The sequence below is a fragment of the Melanostigma gelatinosum genome (assembly GCF_949748355.1).
Source record: "Melanostigma gelatinosum genome assembly, chromosome: 6".
NCBI lineage: Eukaryota > Metazoa > Chordata > Actinopteri > Perciformes > Zoarcidae > Melanostigma > Melanostigma gelatinosum.
Genome location: NC_136639.1, coordinates 5,307,621 through 5,330,938, shown reverse-complemented (window position 1 = coordinate 5,330,938; position 23,318 = coordinate 5,307,621). Strand labels below are relative to the sequence as shown.

Sequence of the window (23,318 nt, the reverse complement as noted above, 5' to 3'; positions counted from 1 at the left end):
TGGATATTATTATTTATATTGTACAAAGTCGTTAAATGTTTACATCTGTTCTACTTTTTTTCTGTTGTCCTTGTTTTTTTATTTTTTTATATATTTTAGTTTTTTCTTGTTTATTTGTAAATTATGTGTATGTACTTATTGTAAGTCGCTTTTGATAAAAGCGTCTACTAAATGAATGTAAAGTAATGTACGTGGAGAGCAACGGAAAAAAATCCTTGTATGCGCATACATGGCCAATAAAGCTGCATCTGATTATATATACAGACATAGTTGTTGTATTGATTATATATGCAGACATAGTTGTTGTATTACCAGAGGTATCATATTGTTGTGTATTATGATAGCATAAAATATGCGTAGCCTTAATAACAAATAATTTACCTGTGTTTTCTCTCTTTCACTTTCTGATTACAACCCCAGCCCAAGGAACCAGGTTATGTTAATCTAAACAAATACAAAAATCTAAGTGAGAACGAATCAAATTCTAAGTGTGAAATAGTTTTTGGTGCTGAAATGATTAGTCGACTAATCAATCAATCGTTACTTGACATAAACTTAATCTGCAACGATTTTGAAACATTCCCTAGTTTTAGGGAAGAGTGAGAATTTGCTGCTATTCTTCGTCAATCTGAACATCCTTCTCTTTTGGTCAGGCAAAACAAGCAAACTGATGATGTCACCTATGGTCTTTGTGAAATGTTCACCTTTTTCTGACATCTTAGAGGCCAAACGATTCATCGAGGATGTAAATTGCGAACCCAATTTTGTTTTACAAGTTATCTGTTCTTTTTAACCCCAAATTCATTGGTCTTTTCTGTAGGAGACATATCTTATTGTCACTGACAGAGGACATCCTGCAAGTTTATTCAAGTACCTTAAAATTTGTTTCTTTTGACAACTGAAACATTTCAAGAGGTTTAACCCCGCCCCCCCCTCCCACACACACACACACACACACACACACACATACAGTATATACAGTATATATGTACATATATACTGTACAATGGAGTATCCGAGTGTTGTGAAGGCAGCATAGTCTCTCTTGACCGAACAACCAATCACACTGCACTACACCTCCTTAGCCCCGCCCCTAGCCAAGCCCCCTGCGCCATAAGTGGGCGGTGCCTGAGCAATGAGGTAATCGGGGTAAACAGTAAAGATGGCGACTTCTGTAGCTGGAGAGGGGCAACACAGTCTAAATGGGATTATATGCGAAACACAAGTTAAAAAACTGACTGACCTGCCGACCGAGTTACTCGAACACATCCTGTGCTTCCCCGTCCTCGACCATGTCGACATTTTTAACGTCTCCTGCTGCTGCAAGCGGCTACACGACGTCTGCCATGGAAGGGGGAAGGTCTGGGGACACCAGTACAAGCTGAGGTGCTACGATTTTTTTCTGTGGTGTTTCGTCGGAGTCGTGGCCTCTGGTGGCTTTTCACCACTATTTACTAAACCCTGTCTGCCTGTCCATTGTTGTGTGTCTCGTGTAGAGCCCTAAATGTAAGGGTTCCTTAACTGCGAACTCACAGGCAGCTGTCAGCCGCTGATGCACCAAATTCACCATCACGCCAGGCCACTCTGCAGACTACAGTGGATTTAGTAAATCTCGGCGCTTAAATCTTTCACAAGTGTCAATTGAATGCTTCATTTTCGCCCAGAGCTGCCCCAAAATAATGCATTTGTGTGACCGTGAATGCTACATGTAGCCTGTGTGCTGCAGGAGATACAGCTAATGCCAAAAAGCTAAAGCCCTCCTCGCGACTTAACGTTACTTGGCTGTCACTCCTGATTCTGTGTGCAAACAGAAAACCACATCTGCCGACGATACGTGATTTCACAGCCATGTCATATGCTGCTTAGCTGATTCTGAGCATGCCCAAAACGTGTCACTGAAATGTCTTCTTTTTTTTCATCAACAGATGGCCAAGACTGCAGATGTTTTACCGTCAGAATGAGTGCTGTGACTGGCTCAGAGAATACAAAACACGGCATAGAGTTGGTATACAAATACGAAGGACCGTGGAATCAATCTCCAAGAGGTTCTTCACAGAAGTTGTAAGTAATCCATTTGTAATCAAGAATACATCCATGTTTGTGCAAGAGAATGTGAGCTTTCTATCTCCCAAACTAACCCCGAGATCTGTAACCCAGCCTTGCGTTGGCCAGGTGCTGGGAGACAGCTTTGCAGAGATCGAGTCACTCGGGATGCCGGAGCACTTCTGCGAAGACGAGCTCCTCTTCATACTCAACTCTGACAAGAGGTTGAGAGCAACAGTGTGCATGCACAGCAACACCTCAACACTTGCCACACACTTTTTGCAATCGTTAATGGGTTTGGGTGTTTGATCTAGTTGATCCGGATTATTAAAATCTCCTGTTGTGTTGCACACCGTGAATGTGTCTCTCTCTCTTCTGTTTTGCACCCATCATTAGGAAAAGCTTGACTTTGAAGTACTATGCAAAGAAAATCCTTTACTTCCTGAGACAACAGAACATCCTGAGGAGTTTGAAGACCTTCATGGAGCAGCCTGCAGATCAGCAGTCGTCGTTGGAGGGTGAGGCATGAACACGTGTCAAACAGCTTAAATGTCTACTTACAACAGAATGTGTGTTTTTCATACTTAGTAATTAGCTAAATAACAGCATCAGATGTTCCCATTTTTTGTGTTTTTCTTTTTTCAAATACTATATGCAGGCAGCATCATCACATTATTCATTTCCTCGCTTGTTTGCCTCCAGGTGCTGTACTGGTTGATCAGTATTGTAACCCTCTGGCTGATGTAACACTGAACAGCGTATCAGTCCAGCTGGACGAGATTGCAGAAAAAGTGAAGAAGATGCTGAGAATCAAGAACTCCTCTCACCCCAGCCTGTGCATCGCTCAAGGTGGGCTTTTTAAAATTAGCAAAACTACAAATCATTTTGTATTCTATTCCCACTAAATATTTGAAATAAAATATATCAATACCTTTTTATATTTGTGTCCCAAATGTGTCGGCTGCACAATATCCATACTTCTAACGTTCCGCTTCCTGTGTATGATGTAGGTGACTGTTTAGTGGTGGAGGACTTCGAGCTCCAGAGGCAGCTGGTGTCCGCCCTAAACTCTGTCTTATACGAGCAGCTTCAATACAAAGGCAACGAGTTTGACTACTACAACCCTCTTAACTCTTACATCCACCAGGTAGGTCTTCTATGAAATAATGACAAGTCACAAAATGAACAGTATTTTCCCAACTGCTTTATTTTCTTGTAAACTGGCCTTTTTCCATTTAGGTGCTACTACGCCGTACAGGCATTCCCATAAGTCTCTCTGTCCTCTACATGAACTTAGCCCGGAAGCTGGGCGTTCAGCTGGAACCGGTCAACTTTCCTAATCACTTCCTGCTGCGCTGGTGCCAAAAACCAACAGTGTATGTTTTTAAATTCACAGCTCTCAAGTTCCTCTAAATGTTGTCTTAAGAGTAGAGCTGTCACTCACACAGTTCATGATCACAGGGGGAGAGCAGAGCAGGGACGACGAGTTGACTCACGTGACTGTCTTCCTTCAATCACATCCATTTCATACGCTTACAAACGCTTGTATGATATGGTACTATGCACAGAACTAGTCTCCTACACAGCTGTTAAGATAAGGACTTAGTGCTGTCATCAGTCATTACACAATACATCTTATTAGCAATCTGAAGGACATGCAGCCACATTGATACCTTTGTTCTAACATAATAGGATTGTGATCCGTTTAGGTTTAATTAAATCGAATTCTGCTTGTCAGTCTCCATCATTGTCAAACCCTGGTTCCCATTCTTGTCAGATCGGCACTAGGTATTAGCTAATAAACAAAGCCGGTGTTTGGACTGAAACAGTCGTATTAGTGCATCTATCTATCTATATATATATATATATATATATAAAATTATGTTTTCTTTAGTGTACAATCACCTGAATAAAAAAATTGTTAGAACCTTAGAATTAGGCAGTAGAACTTTCAGTTTGTTGCAATCTACAACCTCACCGCTGGATGTCGCCAAATCCTTCACACCGCTAAGACACAATTTGTGACCGATTTATGTTAAATATATTTACATAAAAAGATTTGTTTGACTTTGTCCCTGCAGGAGTGAGGACATCTATGACTTTGTCTACATTGATGCCTTTGGTAAAGGCAAACAGCTGACTGCCAAGGAGTGCGAGTACCTCATTGGCCACCAGGTGACAGCAGACTACTACAGTGCCATCAGCACCACCGAGGTGCTGCTCAGGATGGTGGGAAACCTGCTTAACATCGGCAAAAGAGGGTAAGAGAAACCACCTGACTGTCACTGCTGACTCTGATGCTGGAGAGATGGGTTGGTGGAGGATTGATATACGGTCAAAGCATGGTATTAATTATTGTAATGCATTTAATACTAATTACTTTACCTGTGTGGACTCTTTCAGGGAGGGCAATGAGAAATCCTACCAGCTGTTGAGAGACTCTCTGGACCTCTACCTCACTATAAACCCAGATAACGTGCAGTACCTGCTGCTGCAGGCACGCCTCTACTTCCATCTGGGCATCTGGCCGGAAAAGGTCCGAACACACAACCTGATGCTCTAATGAGAGTCAGTTCAATCAAATGTGAACCGTCTTTCAGCCCACAGCACTTCACCTCACCGCATTGTCCACCGATGTCTGTCCTCTGTTCCAGGTGCTTGACATCCTGCAGCACATTCAGGCGTTGGATCCCTCCCAGCACGGGGCGGTGGGTTACCTGGTGCAGCACACGCTGGAGCACATCCAGCACAAGAAACATCCCGTCACACCCGAGGAGAAGAAGCGCAGCGCTCCAGAACACCTGGAGGTCCAGTATTCCGTCGGCCTCATCATGAAACACAAGAGGTGGGTCACGCGACGCATGTTGTACGGCCGTCCTCTTATCCGTGAACGCATCCCATTGCAATCCCCTCACAGTGCGTCTGTCCTGGTCCATCTCCTCCACCAGGTCAGGGTATAACTGTGTGATCTACGGCTGGGACCCAAAGTGCACCATGAGTCAGGAGTGGATCACCACCATGAGGGTTCACCAGCTGTCCAACGGGGCCAACCAGCCTTTCTACAACGTCCTCGTGCAGGACGGAACGTGTCGCTACGCAGCACAAGGTATGGACCGTGTACACCAGTATGGTGATGGAAAGTATCCTCACGGTGAGCAAATGTTCTGTGATGATTTATGAAATGAAGGGGATAATTGCCCGTGGGAAGGAATGTATCACTGCACCCACCGGTATAATAAATCAAGAGAAATGGCCAGACACTGAAAAATGAATCATGATTTGCTAAAGTTCCCAATTATGTTTATTTACGCTTGCAAAAGAGCATTGCAAGAATGCATTTATGAGGCCAAAAATAGCAAAACAGAGTACCACTCTAATAATGCAAGCCCACTTTGTTCACATAGTACTGCTAGTTATTTGGGGGAAAATTGCATAAATAGTACAAAATTGGAACATATGACAAACTGATGTATCTACTAAAAAAACATAAAAAGGAAACTGCCTGCTGATAAGACGAGAGGAAGTCGGCAGCACAAACATATGTCAAACGTCCATGTTCACATAAAAGCATGTAGACAAACTGCTACATGGGGCAACTGAGGGAATCTTTTCTAACTGCAGACGGGATAAATGCATCCCTGTCATATGTACTCGCACATTAGTATGTGGCTTGTTGGACGTGATGGGTGATAGGAACTCTATGTTTAACTTGCATTAATAAGAATCGGTCAGTAAGAATGAATAAAACAAAGCCTGCAAGCTGGTTGAATGCACACGCTTTAGTGATGCTGCGTGCTTTTGTACATTTTGCCCTCTTCAGAAAGCCCCTCCCCACTGGGCTGACTCGTGTAATCCCTTGTCCTTACATGCTCCCTCTGCTGCTCGGCCTGCTGATGCTGCTGCAACACAGCTTCCATTGTTTGCACGAGTTATCTCTGCCCTCTCCACCACCTCAGCATTCACCTGCAGACTCTGTTCCCTGAGATGCCAAAATACATTTGACCTTTTCTTAACATTTTGACATGCGAATTGTCTGTTTGCCTTGGTCTTGTATGTATATTAATAATGGATGGGACTGTTTTGTATGAATTTCCGCTTTCAACTCCATTTACACAATCTCCATTGTCTTTAATCAGACTGTCACTTGTTCGTTGTTGTTCCTCAGAGAACCTGGAGCCCCACTCAGCGCCCCTGGAGATCGGCCACCCGGAGGTGGGACGGTACTTCTCAGAGTTTGCCAACACCTACTACTTTGCCAACGAAGAACTGCAGACGCGATACCCAGAGGACACAGTTGAAACTTTGGGCACGGTGCAGGAGCTTTACCACAGACTGACACCTGGCCTTGGGAACCAGGACCAGGCTTCTGCCACAGACCAAAACAACCACCGAGCCACGCCCATGTAGCAGCGCCGCTGTGACAAACCCGGGATCACCGATTACTGGTCACCCATTCTCAGTTCACAGTCCACTTAGCTGTTTTGTTGCGCATACTCAAGACCAGGACCTTTGTAAAAAAAACAGTCTTCTCAGAAACTGATGAATTTGTGGAACAAGAAATGATTCACAAATGTGATTTTTGTACCACAGTCAGGCTCCAGTGCAGATCAGGAATGAAATATCTGAAAAAGTCTAGAAACATGCAGCAAAGAGCGTTAGTGTTTGGACACGCGCGTCGAATACCACGGTGTTGTTGTGAAAACAAAGCTCAAACGAAGGAGCGATGAGGCCCAGACGATGGTCGTTATCCAGGATGCAGGATCCTCAAATCCAGTCATGCAGTTGAGTTTGACAAAAACACATGGAAACCCAAAAATAATACATACGGTAGACTTGAATTTCAGTGGACGAGTAAATTCAGGATGGGTATCCAGGTGTTGTAAATCCTCCTTTACCTAAACCCAAGGAATGCTCCTTTACCCAGAGCTCCCCAACCCTTGACTACAACTCCCTGCACCCAGCACCAGTCAAATAAGCCCCCAGCATATAGGCCCCCCCCCCCCCAGTTACAGTGCCACACAAAAGACTGTACAGAAGACACTTTGTAAATTGACTTCCACCTTTGATTCCCCATCTTTTCATCACGTTTCATGCACTTACGAAAGTTAAACTTTCACATTTGTAGATGACCTCGTTTGTTTTTTCCTGTGTATTTACAAGTGAAACGTGTCATGGCTCCTCAGTGTTGTTGAGCTGTCAATCGAGAAACAGAAGAAGAACCAACAGCGTCCCCGTTGACTTGAAACAGAAATGACTCTCCGCTGTGAGGAACGTATAAAAACAATAAAGCGTTTCAAGTTTTAATGTCGCTTCTCGCTGACTTATTTTACTGAGCTCAATGAGCATGTTCATTGCTTTACCAGTGGAATGCACAAACCGGACGACTGCAGGATAGTGGGACGGTTTGAAAAAGGAGGGATCAAATATAAAGCAATATTAGAAAATGTTCTGATTCCGTTCTTTTGATTTACAGAAATAATTGTGTAACTGTAGCAATATCAGTTGAGCTTTTGGGGAATTCTCTATAATAGTGGTTATGGTCAAAAATAATGTGAAAAGTCAAATACCTTGAACTTTTCTCAGTGGAGGACCTCCAATCCTACACTCAATTTCACCGTAAAATAACGGTAACTTACTGGCAGCAGGGACGCCAGTAATTTACTTTTTTTTACGATGCAGTGACCGTAGTTTACGGTGTTTTACCGTATACTGGATTACGATATGTGACTGGGTTTTACCGTGATTTACGGTATATGCCAGAATGTTAACGTTTGTTTACAAAGGATAATACAACCTGCAACAGGAAGTGCAAAGATTCAGACTCATTTCTGGGTTTTAGGACTCATTCTTGCAGAATTGTAAACCTGAAATATCTGTAGTTTTTACAGCAGTAGTCATAGTTTCAGTGGTTATAGCAGTAGTACTATTAATTGTAGTGGTAATGTTTTCAATATAAACAGGGCAGTTTCCTGCTGGGAAATAAGTTAATTTATGATTCAGATTTAAACCTTTTTACATTTTTATGGATTCATTAATTTTGATAATACTCCGTTGCAGCCATGTTTTACACATCTGAGTCTCTTGTGCTCCTCCTCAGGGAGGCTCTAAATCCGCAGTGGTCTCAGTCTGAATCACTCAGAACACCAACTCTGCCTCGAACAATGTAATTAGTTTCATAAACATCTATTTTTTGCAGACTCCTTCCGACAGTTCTGCATTTTCAACATCTTCAAGTCTTTCATTGTCAACCAACCAATCTACTTCGCTTCATATTGATAGATGGCATTTTACTTTTTATGATTAAAAGTCCTATCATTGGTTTATAGTGTTCTCACAAAGCTGAGCGTCAGATACGTCAGTATGGATCAGTGCTTCTTAGAAATGTTCCATTACTTACCTAATGCGCATCACTGTACTTTCACAGCTGCCTCAACAAACTCATCTTTTCTCAGTAACTAATGAAGGCACAAAATGAATGCATAAATAGGAAGCGAAATTACACAAATAATTTATTCTTCAAAGACTAAACCGCAATGGACAGGTCAACATACAAAGGTAAGGTTGATCAACTTAAAAATAACCTGCCGCACATAAATGTTTTTAAATTATTCAGGTCGTTAAATCAGATTTCTTACTGAGTGATAACGAGTTTAAGACATGAACATGGGTGTATTGAAAATGTTTGATCTCAAAAAAGAAATGACTTTCCGGCTGTATGACTTACAGACTCGAAGCACAAGTGCATTCTGACGGGATGTAGTGTGCGGACATCAACCTTCTCTAACTCATCAAGAAATCCCCAAAATGAACCCCCCCCCCCCCTTCCATGTTAAATGTCCTTGTTTTTCTTATATGGCTCTTGTTTATTGTCTATATTTCATATGTGTGTATGTACGGTGAGAGTAATGTGTACATTTAATAATAGTAATGTGGACATTTAATAACCCAAATAGAAATAATAATAATAAAAAAAATTAATTAATTAATTTTTCAAATTTTTTTTATTATCGAATAAAATAATTAAAAATCGTGAGGGGTCACCCCCCAGATTCACGTAACAACACAACAACACACATGTGACAACACATTGGTGGGCATCACACTCACAACATGTTATCTTTGTGCTAATCACCATTTGATCTGTGACGCGTCGCATTCTTCAGTCACTTTAAATTTGACGCGATTTTTATTGCAGAGAGAACGATGCCAGCAAACAATGCTGCTTTCAGGAGACCTTTGGCACCGCGAGCCCAACGTCTGGTCTGAGTCTCAGCAGCTGGAGCCAGTTTCTCATCAAGCTGCTCAAGGTCATTAATTCAGGCCAACTTGACATCATTGTCATGCTTAGCCCCTTTTAGCTCCTGCTCAAGGTCATTCATTTGGGCCAACTTGACATCAATTTGCTCACAAATTTCAATAAATTGTGCCGGATCCATATTTATCTTTCTTCAGTGGAAGCACTGTACTGTTGTCTCTTGAAAGTCCTTAATAACTATTCTATTGCCATTCTATTGCCAACAACTATTGCTGGAATAAACAAGTATGCTCACTTTAAAACATATTTGCTGTGCATGAAAACAAAATACATAACACACATGTGACAACACATCGGTGGGCATCACACTCACAACATGTTATCTTTGTGCTAATCACCATAAATTTGACGCTATTTCTATTGCAGCGACAACGATGCCAGCAAACAATGCTCCTTTCAGTAGACCTTTGGCACCTCGAGCCCAACAGCTGGTCTGAGTCTCAGCAGCTGGAGCTGGTTTCTCATCAAGCTGCTCAAGGTCATTAATTCGGGCCGACTTGACATCATTGTCATGCTTAGCCTCCTCTAGCTCCTGCTCAAGGCCATTAATTCGGGCCAACTTGACAAAATTGTCATAAAAAGTCCCCGTTAGAAGGTCCCCAAGGTCATTCAGTTGGATCCTCTGGAAATCATTGTCATCCTTAGCCACGCTTAGCCGCAGCTCAAGGTCATTCTTTTGGATCCACTGGACACCATTGTCATGCTTAGCCATCATTAGCTCCTGCTCAAGGACATTATTTCGGGCCGACTTGACATCATTGTCATGCTTAGCCTCCTTTAGCTCCTGCTCAAGGACATTATTTCGGGCCGACTTGACATCATTGTCATGCTTAGCCTCCTTTAGCTCCTGCTCAAGGCCATTATTTCGGGCCGACTTGACATCATTGTCATTCCTAGCCCCCTTTAGCTGCTGCCCAAGGTCATTTATTTGGGCTGAATTGACATCATTGTCATACTCAGCCCCGTTTAGCTGCTGCTCAATGTCATTAATTTGGACAGACTGGACATCATTGTCATTCCTAGCCCTCTTTAGCTCCTGCTCAAGAACATCATTGTCATGCTTAGCCCTCTTTAGCTCCTGCTCAAGGTGATTCATTCGGGCCGAGTTGACATCATTGTCATGCTCACCCCCCTTTAGCTCCTGCTCAAGGTGATTCATTTGGGCAAACTTGACATCAATTTGCTTACAAATTGCATTAAATTGTGCGGGATCCATATTTATCTTTCTTCAGTGGAAGCACTGTACTGGTGTCTCTTGAAAGTTAACTAGTTTGGACAAGTAAAGTCTGGGGTATATACAGTTTTCTTGAAGAATCATGTGATGTCATGATAGAATGTCATGACATGATAGAATGTCATGACGAACATGATTCGTGATCCCGCATATCCCGAGGTGCATTGCGCGCTGGTGAGGATTTTATTTGAACCAGCATGGCGGCGAGTGATGCGGGAGCCGGAGAAGCGACAGCTTTCACTTTTAAATGCAAGTATTGGGTTTCAACTCAATCGAATGTCACCGATACTAATGTTAAAGCAAAATAAGAGATATTATAACATCACATGTGTGTTAAAGTGATAGGTTAAGTTACGTGACGTTCGTAACTGACAAGCTAACTAACGTTAGCCGCTGCGCTATTACCCTGTGCCGGTGTTACGTCTCGACTGGTTTCTGAACCTCCTGGTTTCTCGTCCGTGCGCAGCAGCTGCTTTCTGTCTCTGTCGCCATTACATTATAAACATTAACAAACATTGCTGGAGATCTATAAACCACATCTCATATTAATCATGGCGGCCGCCACATAACGTAACACTCAGGCACCCAGTGGACGGTAGGTTTCTGCAGGGAACACTTTCCCATGCTAAATCCCTTGTGTCGACTAAATTACTGTCGCCGGTGATGAGTGATTTATGTATTCATGCTGTGCGTCAGATCGCATTCCTGTAAAGTGTGCGATGATATCGTTAGCCAACATGTTTCTTCTGCAACGTCGTTATTCTCCTGTAGTGATTATAGCTTATCCTCGTCACTTGATTCTAGCCGAGGTTTCAAGGCTGTTCGGTCCATACATTGGAGGGAGAAGGACGACAAGGAGGCGAACTGTTGCTGCGCCTGCACAACTTCATTCGTACACTCACTCGTTCTGTTGTATTGAGGACACCCCGATACGCCAGAGATAGACTTGCTGCTGCAGGACTAGGGGAAAAACGTCTTACATGCCAAGGTAAGTCAGGCATCATGATGGACAGACGTATTTTTCTTGAATTAAGTTACCTTTCAAAACATTAAATATTATTATGTTTCAAGTTAGATCGGTTGTTTGTATTATTATCTTCTATTTTTAGGTAGTCATACAGATCCAGATGACTTTAGAGAATTTATTTTAGAGGCGTATCAAACACTCAGACAAGGGGGAGGATTTGAGTTGCTCAAAATCTCTGGAACAACACAAAGTCGCCAACTGATCATCATACCATGTCCCAATGAGGGTTACCATGTGAGACATTTGAAAGATCCACAAACACAGATTGGTCACGCTACAATTTTCATCCTCACTTTTAAATTGGTGTTCCCATGTGAAAATGCCAAAGTATGAACATAGCTTGTGTTACATTTTTAAATGATCTTGTTTACAGGCATGTCAACCAGAATGCAGTAATGAGCGAGTTGGACCACCTCAGAAATGTGTGACGTGTGGAGAGGAGTTCCCTTTTACAAGAATCAAGGCTCACAGTGATGAGTGAGGTATCGCTCTACAGAACTAAAACGTCACATTTGTCAAGCACTCAAGTAGTCGTACATCAGACATTAAGCATTAGGCTCTGGAGTCTGCCAGAAGATGTAAAGCATGTTTAATGTGGATGGAGGATACTGTATGATCCTGAATATTGGTCTTGAGGGAAAGTTGAATTTGAATGGATTTATTCGATTCTATTCATGACCATTCTTTTCTAGTTGCAGTGTTTTTGTGAATGTGTAATGTAATGTAAAATATACTGGCCCCAATAACAAAACATGCTTCTCTTTACCAAAGACCATCACAGAGCAGTGGTGAGGTAGAAACTGTGGTGACCACAGAAAGTGCCTCCTGAAGTGAAGGTAGATTTGTGAGCATGTTGACAAGACTACAGGGAAGTGAGACAACAAGGGCCGGCAACAAACTACTGCGTGCCACCTCAGGGACATGTGGCTGCTCCCGAGATAGTTGACCTAGATCCCACTGAGGAGAGAGGCTTCCCAGGTGTGTTACATCATTTATTGCAATGAATTGTTGCTCTCTACATATAAATTCATCCAGTATTAATTGGAATAATTTAAAAACTCTTTTTAGATTGGAAAATTCTTTCAAATCCCAGTGAGGCAGCAAAGAGATTCAAAGAAGACATTTTAAGCCAGCATGCAACTGGAAAATCATTCTATCTTACCATGGATCTTGGAGACAGTGCAGAGGACAGTCCTTTATTTTTATAAGAGGGCTAATGCTGAGTGGGCTTGGCCCTTGACATGCACACTCGAGGGTAAATTGGTTACACACGCAAAACTAAAGATACAAAATCATATATTCATTTAACCAATGTCTGTACTGTGTATGTTGCTTTTTCAGGACATCCAGCAATTGGTGATTTTGGAGAGTGACTTCTTTGTTGTTGCTGGCCGAATGATTGGTCATTCATTCCTCCATGCCTTGGAGGACTCAGCCCAGCTATCCTGCATGTGCTCCTTGGTGGATCCCCAGAAGAAGCCATAATAGATATTAAGGACTGTGCTGACCTTGACATCTGTGAGACAATCAAAGTGGTACAATACATTTTTGTTATTGTTTCGACACCTCCAAGAGGGACGTATATCCTCGCAGGTGGGACAGCAGACTGAGTAACCGCCGTGTTAGGTGCGCAAGCCTGTCCCGCTTTCCCCGGGGCGGGATCCGGTCACGCTACAATAGAGACATTCTTGCTATTTGTAGCACTGACGCTGGCTTTGGATTGGTCTAAGGAGACTGTACATCAATATATCACTCTGGACACTTTAATAATCGTGTAGCATCTGTTGTCTTGCTTGGCCAGCCACAATATTGAATTACAGTATAAAAGCAGTTGAATGAGTGACGTAAAGTAGTACCTAGTTCTGTTAGTGTGGAACACTCGCACACAATGTGGTGATGCATATTTATCTTCAACCATTGTCTCGTAGGTTTAATCCCATTCTTCCCAGTTTAATTGTTGTGAAGATCGTGATCGGGAGACTGTTACAACAGCGACCGATTGAATTGCTGTTCTTTATTCGTGGTATTGTTCTGAAACAGGATGCGTGTTGCAGTTCCTCGAGCCTTGTGATTCAGAAAATGTCAGTCTAAACATAAAACATTTGATACACATGCTTTAAAACAAGTTCTCTAGATAACTACAGGACAGCTTCTCGTACAAGGCTCTGTTACAAAACCATAATGGTTTTCGATGTTTAAACCGGAAAATGGTTTTCCAAAAGGTTCATTAATTGTAACAGATGTAAATTGAGTAAAGCAAAAAGTGTTTCTTTGCAAGCATATTGTACAATGCAACAAGTGTCTACATTGACATCTGCTGTAAAAAAGGATAAATAAATAAATATATACTGTCAGTGCTGTCATTACCATTATTTTTACTTTTGTGTTAATCTTTTTAGCCGTGAAACAAAGAGAAGTTTAGTAAATAAGAATGTGATTCAACACTGGTTTCAGAACTATGCTAATCACAGCATTTATGCAACTTTCACCTGCATCAGAGAGCCTGTGACGCAGGCATTTACTGGAGCATTTCTGATATTAAGCTCACAGTTTGTACAAAGACATTCAACACATTGGACAGGGGGCCATCAGGGTCGGGTAGACTTTCAACTTCCTGGTCAGTTCGTGAGCGTTGCAGCTGAAACGGTCCAGTCAACTCCAAACTCCATGTCAACCTGCAGTTAAAAGAGTTGAGGTTAAAGGATCTGTTCAGCCAAAAGTAATGTTTAAGTTATTACGGTCAACATGTCTACAGAACTGTGAGTCATTTTCAGTCTGTTCCTTTTTTAGAACCTTGTATGAAATATCACTTGTTTTATCATTTCCTTGGATTCTGGATGAAGATGCCATGACCAGCTATGGCATCAGAAAGAGAGCCAATGAATTACTATAGGGAGCAGAGAGCTAGGATGTACAACTATCTCTCTAAAACACTGCTCCTTGTTCGATCACAACATTTTAGCAACACCTTATTGAAGTTTTGAAAGTGCCCATGATGTGCAGAACAACAACAAACACATTTACAGGCCTCTATTAGTTGCATGATGCTTCTGATGCATGCACTTTGGAATGAACCTTCCCTACATTATTTATAACATAAAAACTTTGTGTAATGTTAGATACAGTGGGGTTCATGTTGCCATTGTCCCATATAGGAAGGTAAAGTCATAGTAAAGATAAAATGTCTGAATAAATTCAAACCGGCATTGGGTCCTGCTGTGCCTCATGTTCATGGAGAGTCCACAGTTGCAGCGGGGACTGGTTTCCCTCAGTCGGTGGTAGTTCCAGCCATGCTGGACAAACTGAAGGTGCTTCTGTATGTGGGGTACGAAGCACCAGTGCAGAGCAGAGAGATGCATTTGGTTGTCAGGATTGAGAAGGCCTTCTCTCTCAAGCATTCACCTGCAGACTCTGTTCCCTGAGATGCCAAAATACATTTGACCTTTTCTTAACATTTTGACATGCGAATTGTCTGTTTGCCTTGGTCTTGTATGTATATTAATAATGGATGGGACTGTTTTGTATGAATTTCCGCTTTCAACTCCATTTACACAATCTCCATTGTCTTTAATCAGACTGTCACTTGTTCGTTGTTGTTCCTCAGAGAACCTGGAGCCCCACTCAGCGCCCCTGGAGATCGGCCACCCGGAGGTGGGACGTTACTTCTCAGAGTTTGCCAACACCTACTACTTTGCCAACGAAGAACTGCAGACGCGATACCCAGAGGACACAGTTGAAACTTTGGGCACGGTGCAGGAGCTTTACCACAGACTGACACCTGGCCTTGGGAACCAGGACCAGGCTTCTGCCACAGACCAAAACAACCACCGAGCCACGCCCATGTAGCAGCGCCGCTGTGACAAACCCGGGATCACCGATTACTGGTCACCCATTCTCAGTTCACAGTCCACTTAGCTGTTTTGTTGCGCATACTCAAGACCAGGACCTTTGTAAAAAACACAGTCTTCTCAGAAACTGATGAATTCGTGTAACAAGAAATGATTGACAAATGTGATTTTTGTACCACAGTCAGGCTCCAGTGCAGATCAGGAACGAAATATCTGAAAAAGTCTAGAAACATGCAGCAAAGAGCGTTAGTGTTTGGACACGCGCGTCGAATACCACGGTGTTGTTGTGAAAACAAAGCTCAAACGAAGGAGCGATGCGGCCCAGACGATGGTCGTTATCCAGGATGCAGGATCCTCAAATCCAGTCATGCAGTTGAGTTTGACAAAACACATGGAAACCCAAAAATAATACATAAGGTAGACTTGAATTTCAGTGGACGAGTAAATTCAGGATGGGTATCCAGGTGTTGTAAATCCTCCTTTACCTAAACCCAAGGAATGCTCCTTTACCCAGAGCTCCCCAACCCTTGACTACAACTCCCTGCACCCAGCACCAGTCAAATAAGCCCCCAGCATATAGGCCCCCCCCCACCCCCCCAGTTACAGTCACTTCTAGTTCTTCTGAAGTGCAAAGATTCAGACTCATTTCTGGGTTTGAGGACTCATTCTTGCAGAATTGTAAACCTGAAATATCTGTAGTTTTTACAGCAGTAGTCATAGTTTCAGTGGTTATAGCAGTAGTACTATTAATTGTAGTGGTAATGTTTTCAATATAAACAGGGCAGTTTCCTGCTGGGAAATAAGTTAATTTATGATTCAGATTTAAACCTTTTTACATTTTTATGGATTCATTAATTTTGATAATACTCCGTTGCAGCCATGTTTTACACATCTGAGTCTCTTGTGCTCCTCCTCAGGGAGGCTCTAAATCCGCAGTGGTCTCAGTCTGAATCACTCAGAACACCAACTCTGCCTCGAACAATGCATATACATATACACAATATATATACATATTTACAACACGTAACAATAAAACAAACAATTTACTATAATACTTAATATAAAATATAAGTTTAAAAATAAATATACAAGTATATATATGTATAAATATATATTTAAAAATATAATTTTAGGAATATAAAAATATAAACTCAAAAATAAATATTAAATAAAAATATAAATATAAACTCAAAAATAAATAAATAAATATATATATATATATATTACATTGATACTGAGCCCTTCAATGCAGCTTTTTCCCGGGGACTCACTTTTTGAAAAATGACAAAACATTGCAACCCAATTCATTCACAACAGGCCTTATCTAAGAGTGAATTTGTGCATAAAAGAACATTCCTGAACATGTTTACTGCCACTTGAAGAGATGTATGTTTAAAGTAATCACAACTTTCTTTTATGCATGTGTTATTGAAAACATAAACACGTTCAAACTTTATAAATAAGACTCAATTTAGATCAAATGTTATAAGTAGCTACAATTATTATTGTATGTTCATTAAAATAACTGTAAATGCTAAATTACAGTAGTCTGCAGTTATTGTCATTTTACGGCATTAACTGTTAATTTACATGCGAGGGATGAACATTTATGTTACAGTTATTATGAAATACTGTAAGATAACGTTGAAAATCCTCCGTAAATTCACAGCAATTCGTTCCAGTGGATTATATCTCCTCGCAGTTTTTATTCACTGTAGTAATTCAGAATAAGAGGAGTACTGGTAATTGTTTTCCCCCTACTTTACGCACTGGCAGCGTGGATTTAGGACCTTGAGGATACCAGATGTTTCCCGGCCGCCAGCAGCAGCAGCGTGATACAGCAGCAGCAGCGCAGAAAAGTTGAGCCAGTCGAACCGGATTTTGCGCACGGAGTCACCGCACCGGTGGATCAGGAGCGATGGGAGCTTCGCAGACGCGCCCCGAGCACAAGTACCAGGACCTGGCGGATAAAACAGGATGTAAGTAGTAAAACACTTCTGTATGAAGACGATTTAGAAGTGCAGATTCAGTGTATGAAGTTGGTGTTAAATCGTTCAGTTTCGAGGTGTAATACAGATAAAGTACAGATAATACAGATGAAAGGACAAGTGGAAAGCGTGCCATTGTGCCAACCTGTGATATTTACAAAGTCAAATGCTGCTGGCATCAGCAAACGAGGTAACATCATGTAAGCGCCACCCGTTGAACAAATACATGTGATTTAGCTTCACATTGATTTAAAGCTGGTAACACCAGTAGTTTTTATTAAAAAGCTAACGTCATATGCTTGCTTATATTTAATAGACAATCCAATTACTATTTTTGTAACTCCATTCATTTGTGTTGAAAGAATGGGTGCTATAGCTATAAACTTGTACTTTTAATAGAACTTATTTAAACCCCGCTCTCGTCCTCCCATGCTGTGTGTGAAACAACAAGCAGACAGAAACAGCAGAAGTTAAGATCTATTTTTAGAAAGGACAGGATCCTGATGTGAAGCCTTTTGCGTGCAGTGGCATGCAGAGTTTGAGCAGCAGCGATAAGGTTTTCATCCCAGGCTGAGGCCAACTTTATTGATTCTGCTAAGGGTGAGACTTTGAACTATTTTATTGCCTTCATTTCCTCAAAGTGGGGCTTGGACCCCATTTCATTCTGGACTCAGTGGTCTTAAGGTCTTGTCTCTTCTTGACGCTCTGATGAAATGTTTAATTGCACTCACACGTCCTGGTGGTAGAGCACAGACCAACGATTCTGTCGTTGTCTTTTACGCTCTAATAATTGCTCCATGGTGTTGTAGTTAATTGTGTGTCGTTCCTGCACATGTAATGGAGACGCTGCCCACTCCGAGCAACAAACTTGTTTCTGCATGAGGCTGTTGTTTGCCTCTGCATATTCTTCACCCCACACTCAGCAGCTACGGTTGCGACTGAAAACACCCTCTGAGCAGCCTACTGGAAAAAAGGTCAAAATAAACACAATGTGTGTACCGAAACAATTGAAAATGCCAAACCCATGTGCAGGAGGAGCCAGATTATGATGTGGCAACCTTTCAGTGTGTGCTCACTAGTCCACACAGTGAGTTAATGATTCCAGGAACCCTTTGAAATGGCATAAAAAGACAATGGCAGTCCAACAGTTGTTTGCTTTTCGATTAAACTGATAGCAGAGACCGTCTTAGAGAGTACTTGATTCGATTAATACAAACAAGTCCCACTGTTTAATCATAATCCAGCATATTACAATTCAATGAAAATCAAGAAATAATTGAACAACAACCGTGATCTTCTGTTTATTATCATGTTGGACGTCGTTAAATTGATGGAATTTGCGAGGCCTTCTGTTGGGTGTGGAGTAATTCTAGGTGTATCATTGGCGTACTCTCATGTTGGTGTTTGCTTCTTTGCAGTTTCACTGGAACAGATCAAAAACCTGTTTGAAAGATTCCAGCAGCTGAGTGGAAATGAAGAGACAATAAGGTAGTTAAAAAACAAAATACAACATGTGACAAAGCTCTGCTGGTAAGCTGCACGTGGTTTGAATGGAAACCAATCAGCGTTTTTCCGTTACCACTAAAGAGGAAATAGTACCTGCATGGCGACTGGAGTTCACCGACACAAACGAGCGACATGTCGATGCATAAAGGACACAGCTGACACACACTGTACACACACAGTCATGTATAAACACACACACACACACACACACACACACACACACACAAAGTGGCATGCTGGTAGTTACAGAGCACAAGTTCCTTCCCTTTAAAAGGAAAGCGGGAACAAGCAGATATTTATTTACAATTTGCCTTCATTTTACTTCCCATAAATAACATGCAGTGTTATTGCAGCATGCTGGTACTGTAGTATCTGTTTCATGATGATGAACTTTCTCTTGTTGCACTGCAGTAGAGATAACTTGGACAGCATACCAGCCCTCGCCAACAACCCAATCAGAAATGAAATTATTGGAGCATTCTTTGATAAAAGGTGAGTGCAGTCATATTACAACACACCCTCTCTGTCCACCCTATAGCCATTTCAACTGGCATTGGCACTATCGGGATTTTATTTGGAATGTATTCAAAAAACGTTCAAAACCAAATTCCTATTATGTGATCTGTGAAAAGTAGACCTACCAGTCTTCATTGTTATTACTTTTAAAAGATGACATTTTTCAACCAACTTGTATGGTAAATATTAAATATAAGATATTAGCCTGATGGAAGTTTCTTCCTGACAACAACTGCATAAACACAAGCTGTAGACGCTGTATTGTTTTATGATTTATTTTTTTTATATGGTGAAAAATAATTCCTAACGTTACTAAATTAAAACCTAATTTGAGAGAATAGTTTCACATTTTGGAAAGTATTCTCATTACCTTTCTTCCCCAGAGTTAGATGAGAAGATCGATACCTGTATACATTAAGGAGGAGGTAGGTTAGCGTTAAGAGCGTTAATGAGCGGAAACGGCTAGCTAGCTAGCGAACCATAACTTTTCTTACATAAGTCATATTTTCAAATGTCAAGACAAAAAAATCTTTCTGCATATGGTCTATTCACAGCTAGGCCACTTGAGGAAATAGTTGTTGGCGCCACGTTGCTTGAATTCTGTTTCATAATTCCTAAACCTCGATGTCTTCTATGCGTGACCCAGGAACCAGCATCAGGATGCGGTGGGCTCCTGCGATGAGATTGGCTTCGAGCAGTTCCTCATGGTCATGTCCCACTTCCGCCCTCCAACCTTGAAGACGACGGTGGAAGAGAAGAAAGCTATGAGGAAAGAGAAGCTTCGCTGTAAGACACTGCACTTTAATAATAGTATTAGACACAACCAGATATACCTGCCGGGTAGGATTGTCAGCCGTTAGTCTACGACAAAAGCTTTAGTCTCCTGTGTCTCCATTTGGCGTGTGCCTCAATTACAAAATACCAGCCTCTAACAGTGTGGCGATGCATGTGTGAGCACCGGATCCCTCACTGCATGTCGGCTATCTCATTGGAGAGGCGTGTAGGTGTTCCCGGCTCGGTTGGGAACAGTACCAGAACAGCAGCTTCACAATCCCACCTATCACAAGTAGAATGGGATCATTTGTAGCCACCAAGTCAGGGCCCCAAATTAGCCTCAGATATCATAAAACCATTCGATTATACTCTGTTTGTGTACATTCATTCCAGGATGAAGACGTTTACATTTGAGGTTTGTCTTCTTCCCCTCAACCTACACTATCTTGTAGAGTTTGTGGCTTCCTAGATTTCCCAGAATTACTTTCAGTTAGCCGACTAATAGCAGCCACGGCCCTGTCTCACGGTGCAAAATATCTGGGGTGCCATTGGATCGTAGTCTTCTGAGGGAGGAATTGTCTCTTGCTCAATTTCTCTTTTTATTTGTTGTTTAGAAATATTACGACTAAAAAAATAACAGAATGAAATTTTGAGCTTAAAAGAAGCCACGGTTTTTGCCCTAGGAGGCTGAAATTTGGCATGGAGGTCAAGTGTGTGGGTGGTAATAAAAGAGTTATGCAAATGTTTTGAATCATTTGACATAAGTACCGTACATAAGTGCAATTTAGTAGCGTTTTGTCACATTTCAGCTTATGAGTTGGCACCAAAAACTGTTTTAATTAAGGCCCAAAGAAGTAAAATCACTGAAATCAAAACTTGAACTCAGTACTTTTATGTGCAGTGGATTATGTTTACCGTACTTTGTTGTATTGATACTTCAGTAAAGGATCCAAAGACTTCCTCCACTGCCAAACATGTGTTAACTCTGGTATTTCCTTGTTTTCTAATCAGTCTGTGTTGTTTTGAACTGATCAAGACAAAAGATAGTATGTTTGGGCTGTACTCTCACAACTTCCTCGTAGAATAAATGGAGGTTTTGGAGGTTTTCAATGGGCTGAATCTTGTAAATGTCACTGTTATTGAAAGTAGTGGCACTTGAAAGGGGATTTGTTGCCTCGGTGGTGATTCTCATGTGGCCTGTAGGTAACCTGATTTGTTATTCTGCGCCATATCTCTACATCTTGAACGTTCCTCTAATCACAAGTCTATTAGTAAGATCCTCTCCTCTTTGATTTTATTAGATTTCTAGTTCCTTAGAAATCCGACTAACCTCAAAATTGTTCTGTTCCATCCCAGTCCTATTCAACATGCATGACACAGACAATGATGGCATCATCGCTCTGGTGGAGTACAGGAAGGTAAGATAACTTAATCACATGTATCTCAGTCAGAGGCTGGAATGGTTGTGTGCCTTTTTATACTTGAACATGATGTCTGTGAAAAGAAGTGATTCAAAATTCAATTATTTTTTGATATAGTATAGTATGTCGATCGTCATAAAAGTAACTGTATAATATGTTGAAAAGAGTAAAAAATATAATTGTATAGTATGTCAAAAAAGTCATAGTATGTGGAAAAAAAAGTCATAGTATGGTGTGGACGTACTGTAGCATGGCTTTTTTGACAAATATTCATAGTATAGCGGCCATACAATGACCCGTTGGACTATACTATAGCCTGTCGAAAAGAGGCATAACAAGTATAGTATGCCGAAAAAAGTTAAAGTATAGGCTGTCAAAAAGTAATGTCATAGAATGTCTCAATAACTCAAATATTGTCATAAAAAGCATCATGAAAAAGTCAGAATAGAATAAAATAGCATAAAAATGGCATAGAAAATGCAATATTATAAGAATCTTTGGCACACGATGATATATTTTGTGACGGTCATAGTATATACATGTATTCTATATCATGTCATAAAAAAGTCAGTGTAATATGACACAGAATACCTCTTACGGTCATTTGAACGTGTCCGCCTCTGAAGGTTTTAAAGACGAACGACGTTCTTCTCGTTCCAGGTGGTAGAACAGCTTTTGTCAAAAAGTGGCGCCATCGGGCAGGAAACTGCCGAGGCGATAGCGGATGCTGCCATGTTGGAAGTGGCGAGCATAAATGTGCCCCACATGGTAACGGAGCGCTCCACAACTAAACTCTCACAACTAAACTCCCACAGACGCACATCTGCTGCAAGTAACACATTTCTCATTTCAGGCCCCGGACGAGTTCTATGAAGGAATCACGTTTGAGCATTTTGAAGAGGTTTGCACTTACACCATTTGTTTAATCATCCAAAAATAATTTGATTCCTTTTTTTTTTGTTGTCACTTACTTATGAAAGCATTTTGTTATCTGCCCACAGATGTTGAAAGGACTTGAAATGGAGACGAGGATGCACGTTCGCTTTTTAGACGTAGACACCGCGACGATGGGTTGCGGGAAATCCACCTCTTGAAATGTTCGAGTCTCTCCAGTCCTTAAATGGGATGAAGCCAAACACCTGATGTGCACTAATATATTTTTGGATTGTGGGAAATAATTCTAGACCAAATACCATACTATCAATACATGTTTTATACGAATGGAAAGTATTTTGGAGTCAGAGGACATTTTAAGCCTGAAGAATTCATTGTGATCCTACAAGTGTCACATATTTTGAATATATTTGTTTTCCATCTCTATGTAACTCCTTTATGTACCCAGCATGCAATGTGAAAGGATGCGTTGTCGTTCAGTCTAAAAGGTTCACATGTTGGATGAAGTCAGACATGCTGTTCAGGCATTCACGGGTCATCTGTTCTGGCTCACGTCCAAAGAGTGAGACAGGCACACACACTGGTCCTCTGCAGCTTCAATTGATCCGTTCCGCTGAGATGTTGTGGAACCAACTATTGTTTGAGTTCATCGAACCCTTTCCCTGAGATGAATGATTGCAGACTTTGTACCGAGTTGTTTTAATGAACAAAATAAATTGAAGAGATTTTTGATAAAACAAATGCATGTGTAC

At 41.4% G+C, this 23,318-nt stretch overlaps 2 protein-coding genes and 1 long non-coding RNA gene across 5 annotated transcripts; all 3 read left to right on the top strand.

Moving 5' to 3' along the window:
* The first annotated feature begins 1,154 nt into the window (after positions 1-1,154).
* On the top strand, positions 1,155-16,046 carry fbxo21 (F-box protein 21). 2 transcript variants are annotated; one of them, XM_079270655.1, is made up of 12 exons: positions 1,155-1,386; positions 1,926-2,061; positions 2,158-2,267; positions 2,440-2,561; positions 2,746-2,892; positions 3,054-3,190; positions 3,283-3,419; positions 4,125-4,304; positions 4,447-4,579; positions 4,698-4,888; positions 4,992-5,149; positions 15,224-16,046. In XM_079270655.1, the coding sequence occupies exons 1-12, from the start codon at positions 1,163-1,165 to the stop codon at positions 15,463-15,465; spliced, it is 1,917 nt and encodes a 638-aa protein (XP_079126781.1). In that variant the 5' UTR covers positions 1,155-1,162; the 3' UTR covers positions 15,466-16,046. The 2 variants fall into 2 exon arrangements, with proteins under 2 accessions (XP_079126781.1, XP_079126780.1); XM_079270654.1 differs by lacking the exon at positions 15,224-16,046 and adding an exon at positions 6,209-7,286.
* Positions 10,771-13,889, top strand: LOC306778894. Of its 2 annotated transcripts, XR_013772076.1 has the most exons (4): positions 10,771-10,841; positions 11,397-11,580; positions 11,993-12,101; positions 12,961-13,889. It is a non-coding gene; the product is annotated as an uncharacterized lncRNA (long non-coding RNA). The 2 variants fall into 2 exon arrangements; XR_013772077.1 differs by lacking the exons at positions 11,993-12,101; positions 12,961-13,889 and adding an exon at positions 11,702-11,970.
* Positions 16,047-17,309: 1,263 nt separating the features above from the next.
* tesca (tescalcin a) lies at positions 17,310-23,254 on the top strand. Its single transcript, XM_079270844.1, has 8 exons — positions 17,310-17,446; positions 18,874-18,943; positions 19,373-19,453; positions 20,124-20,263; positions 21,608-21,669; positions 22,333-22,440; positions 22,526-22,573; positions 22,674-23,254. Exons 1-8 carry the CDS (start codon positions 17,386-17,388, stop codon positions 22,764-22,766), a joined length of 663 nt encoding a protein of 220 aa, XP_079126970.1. The 5' UTR covers positions 17,310-17,385; the 3' UTR covers positions 22,767-23,254.
* The last annotated feature ends 64 nt before the right edge of the window (positions 23,255-23,318 follow it).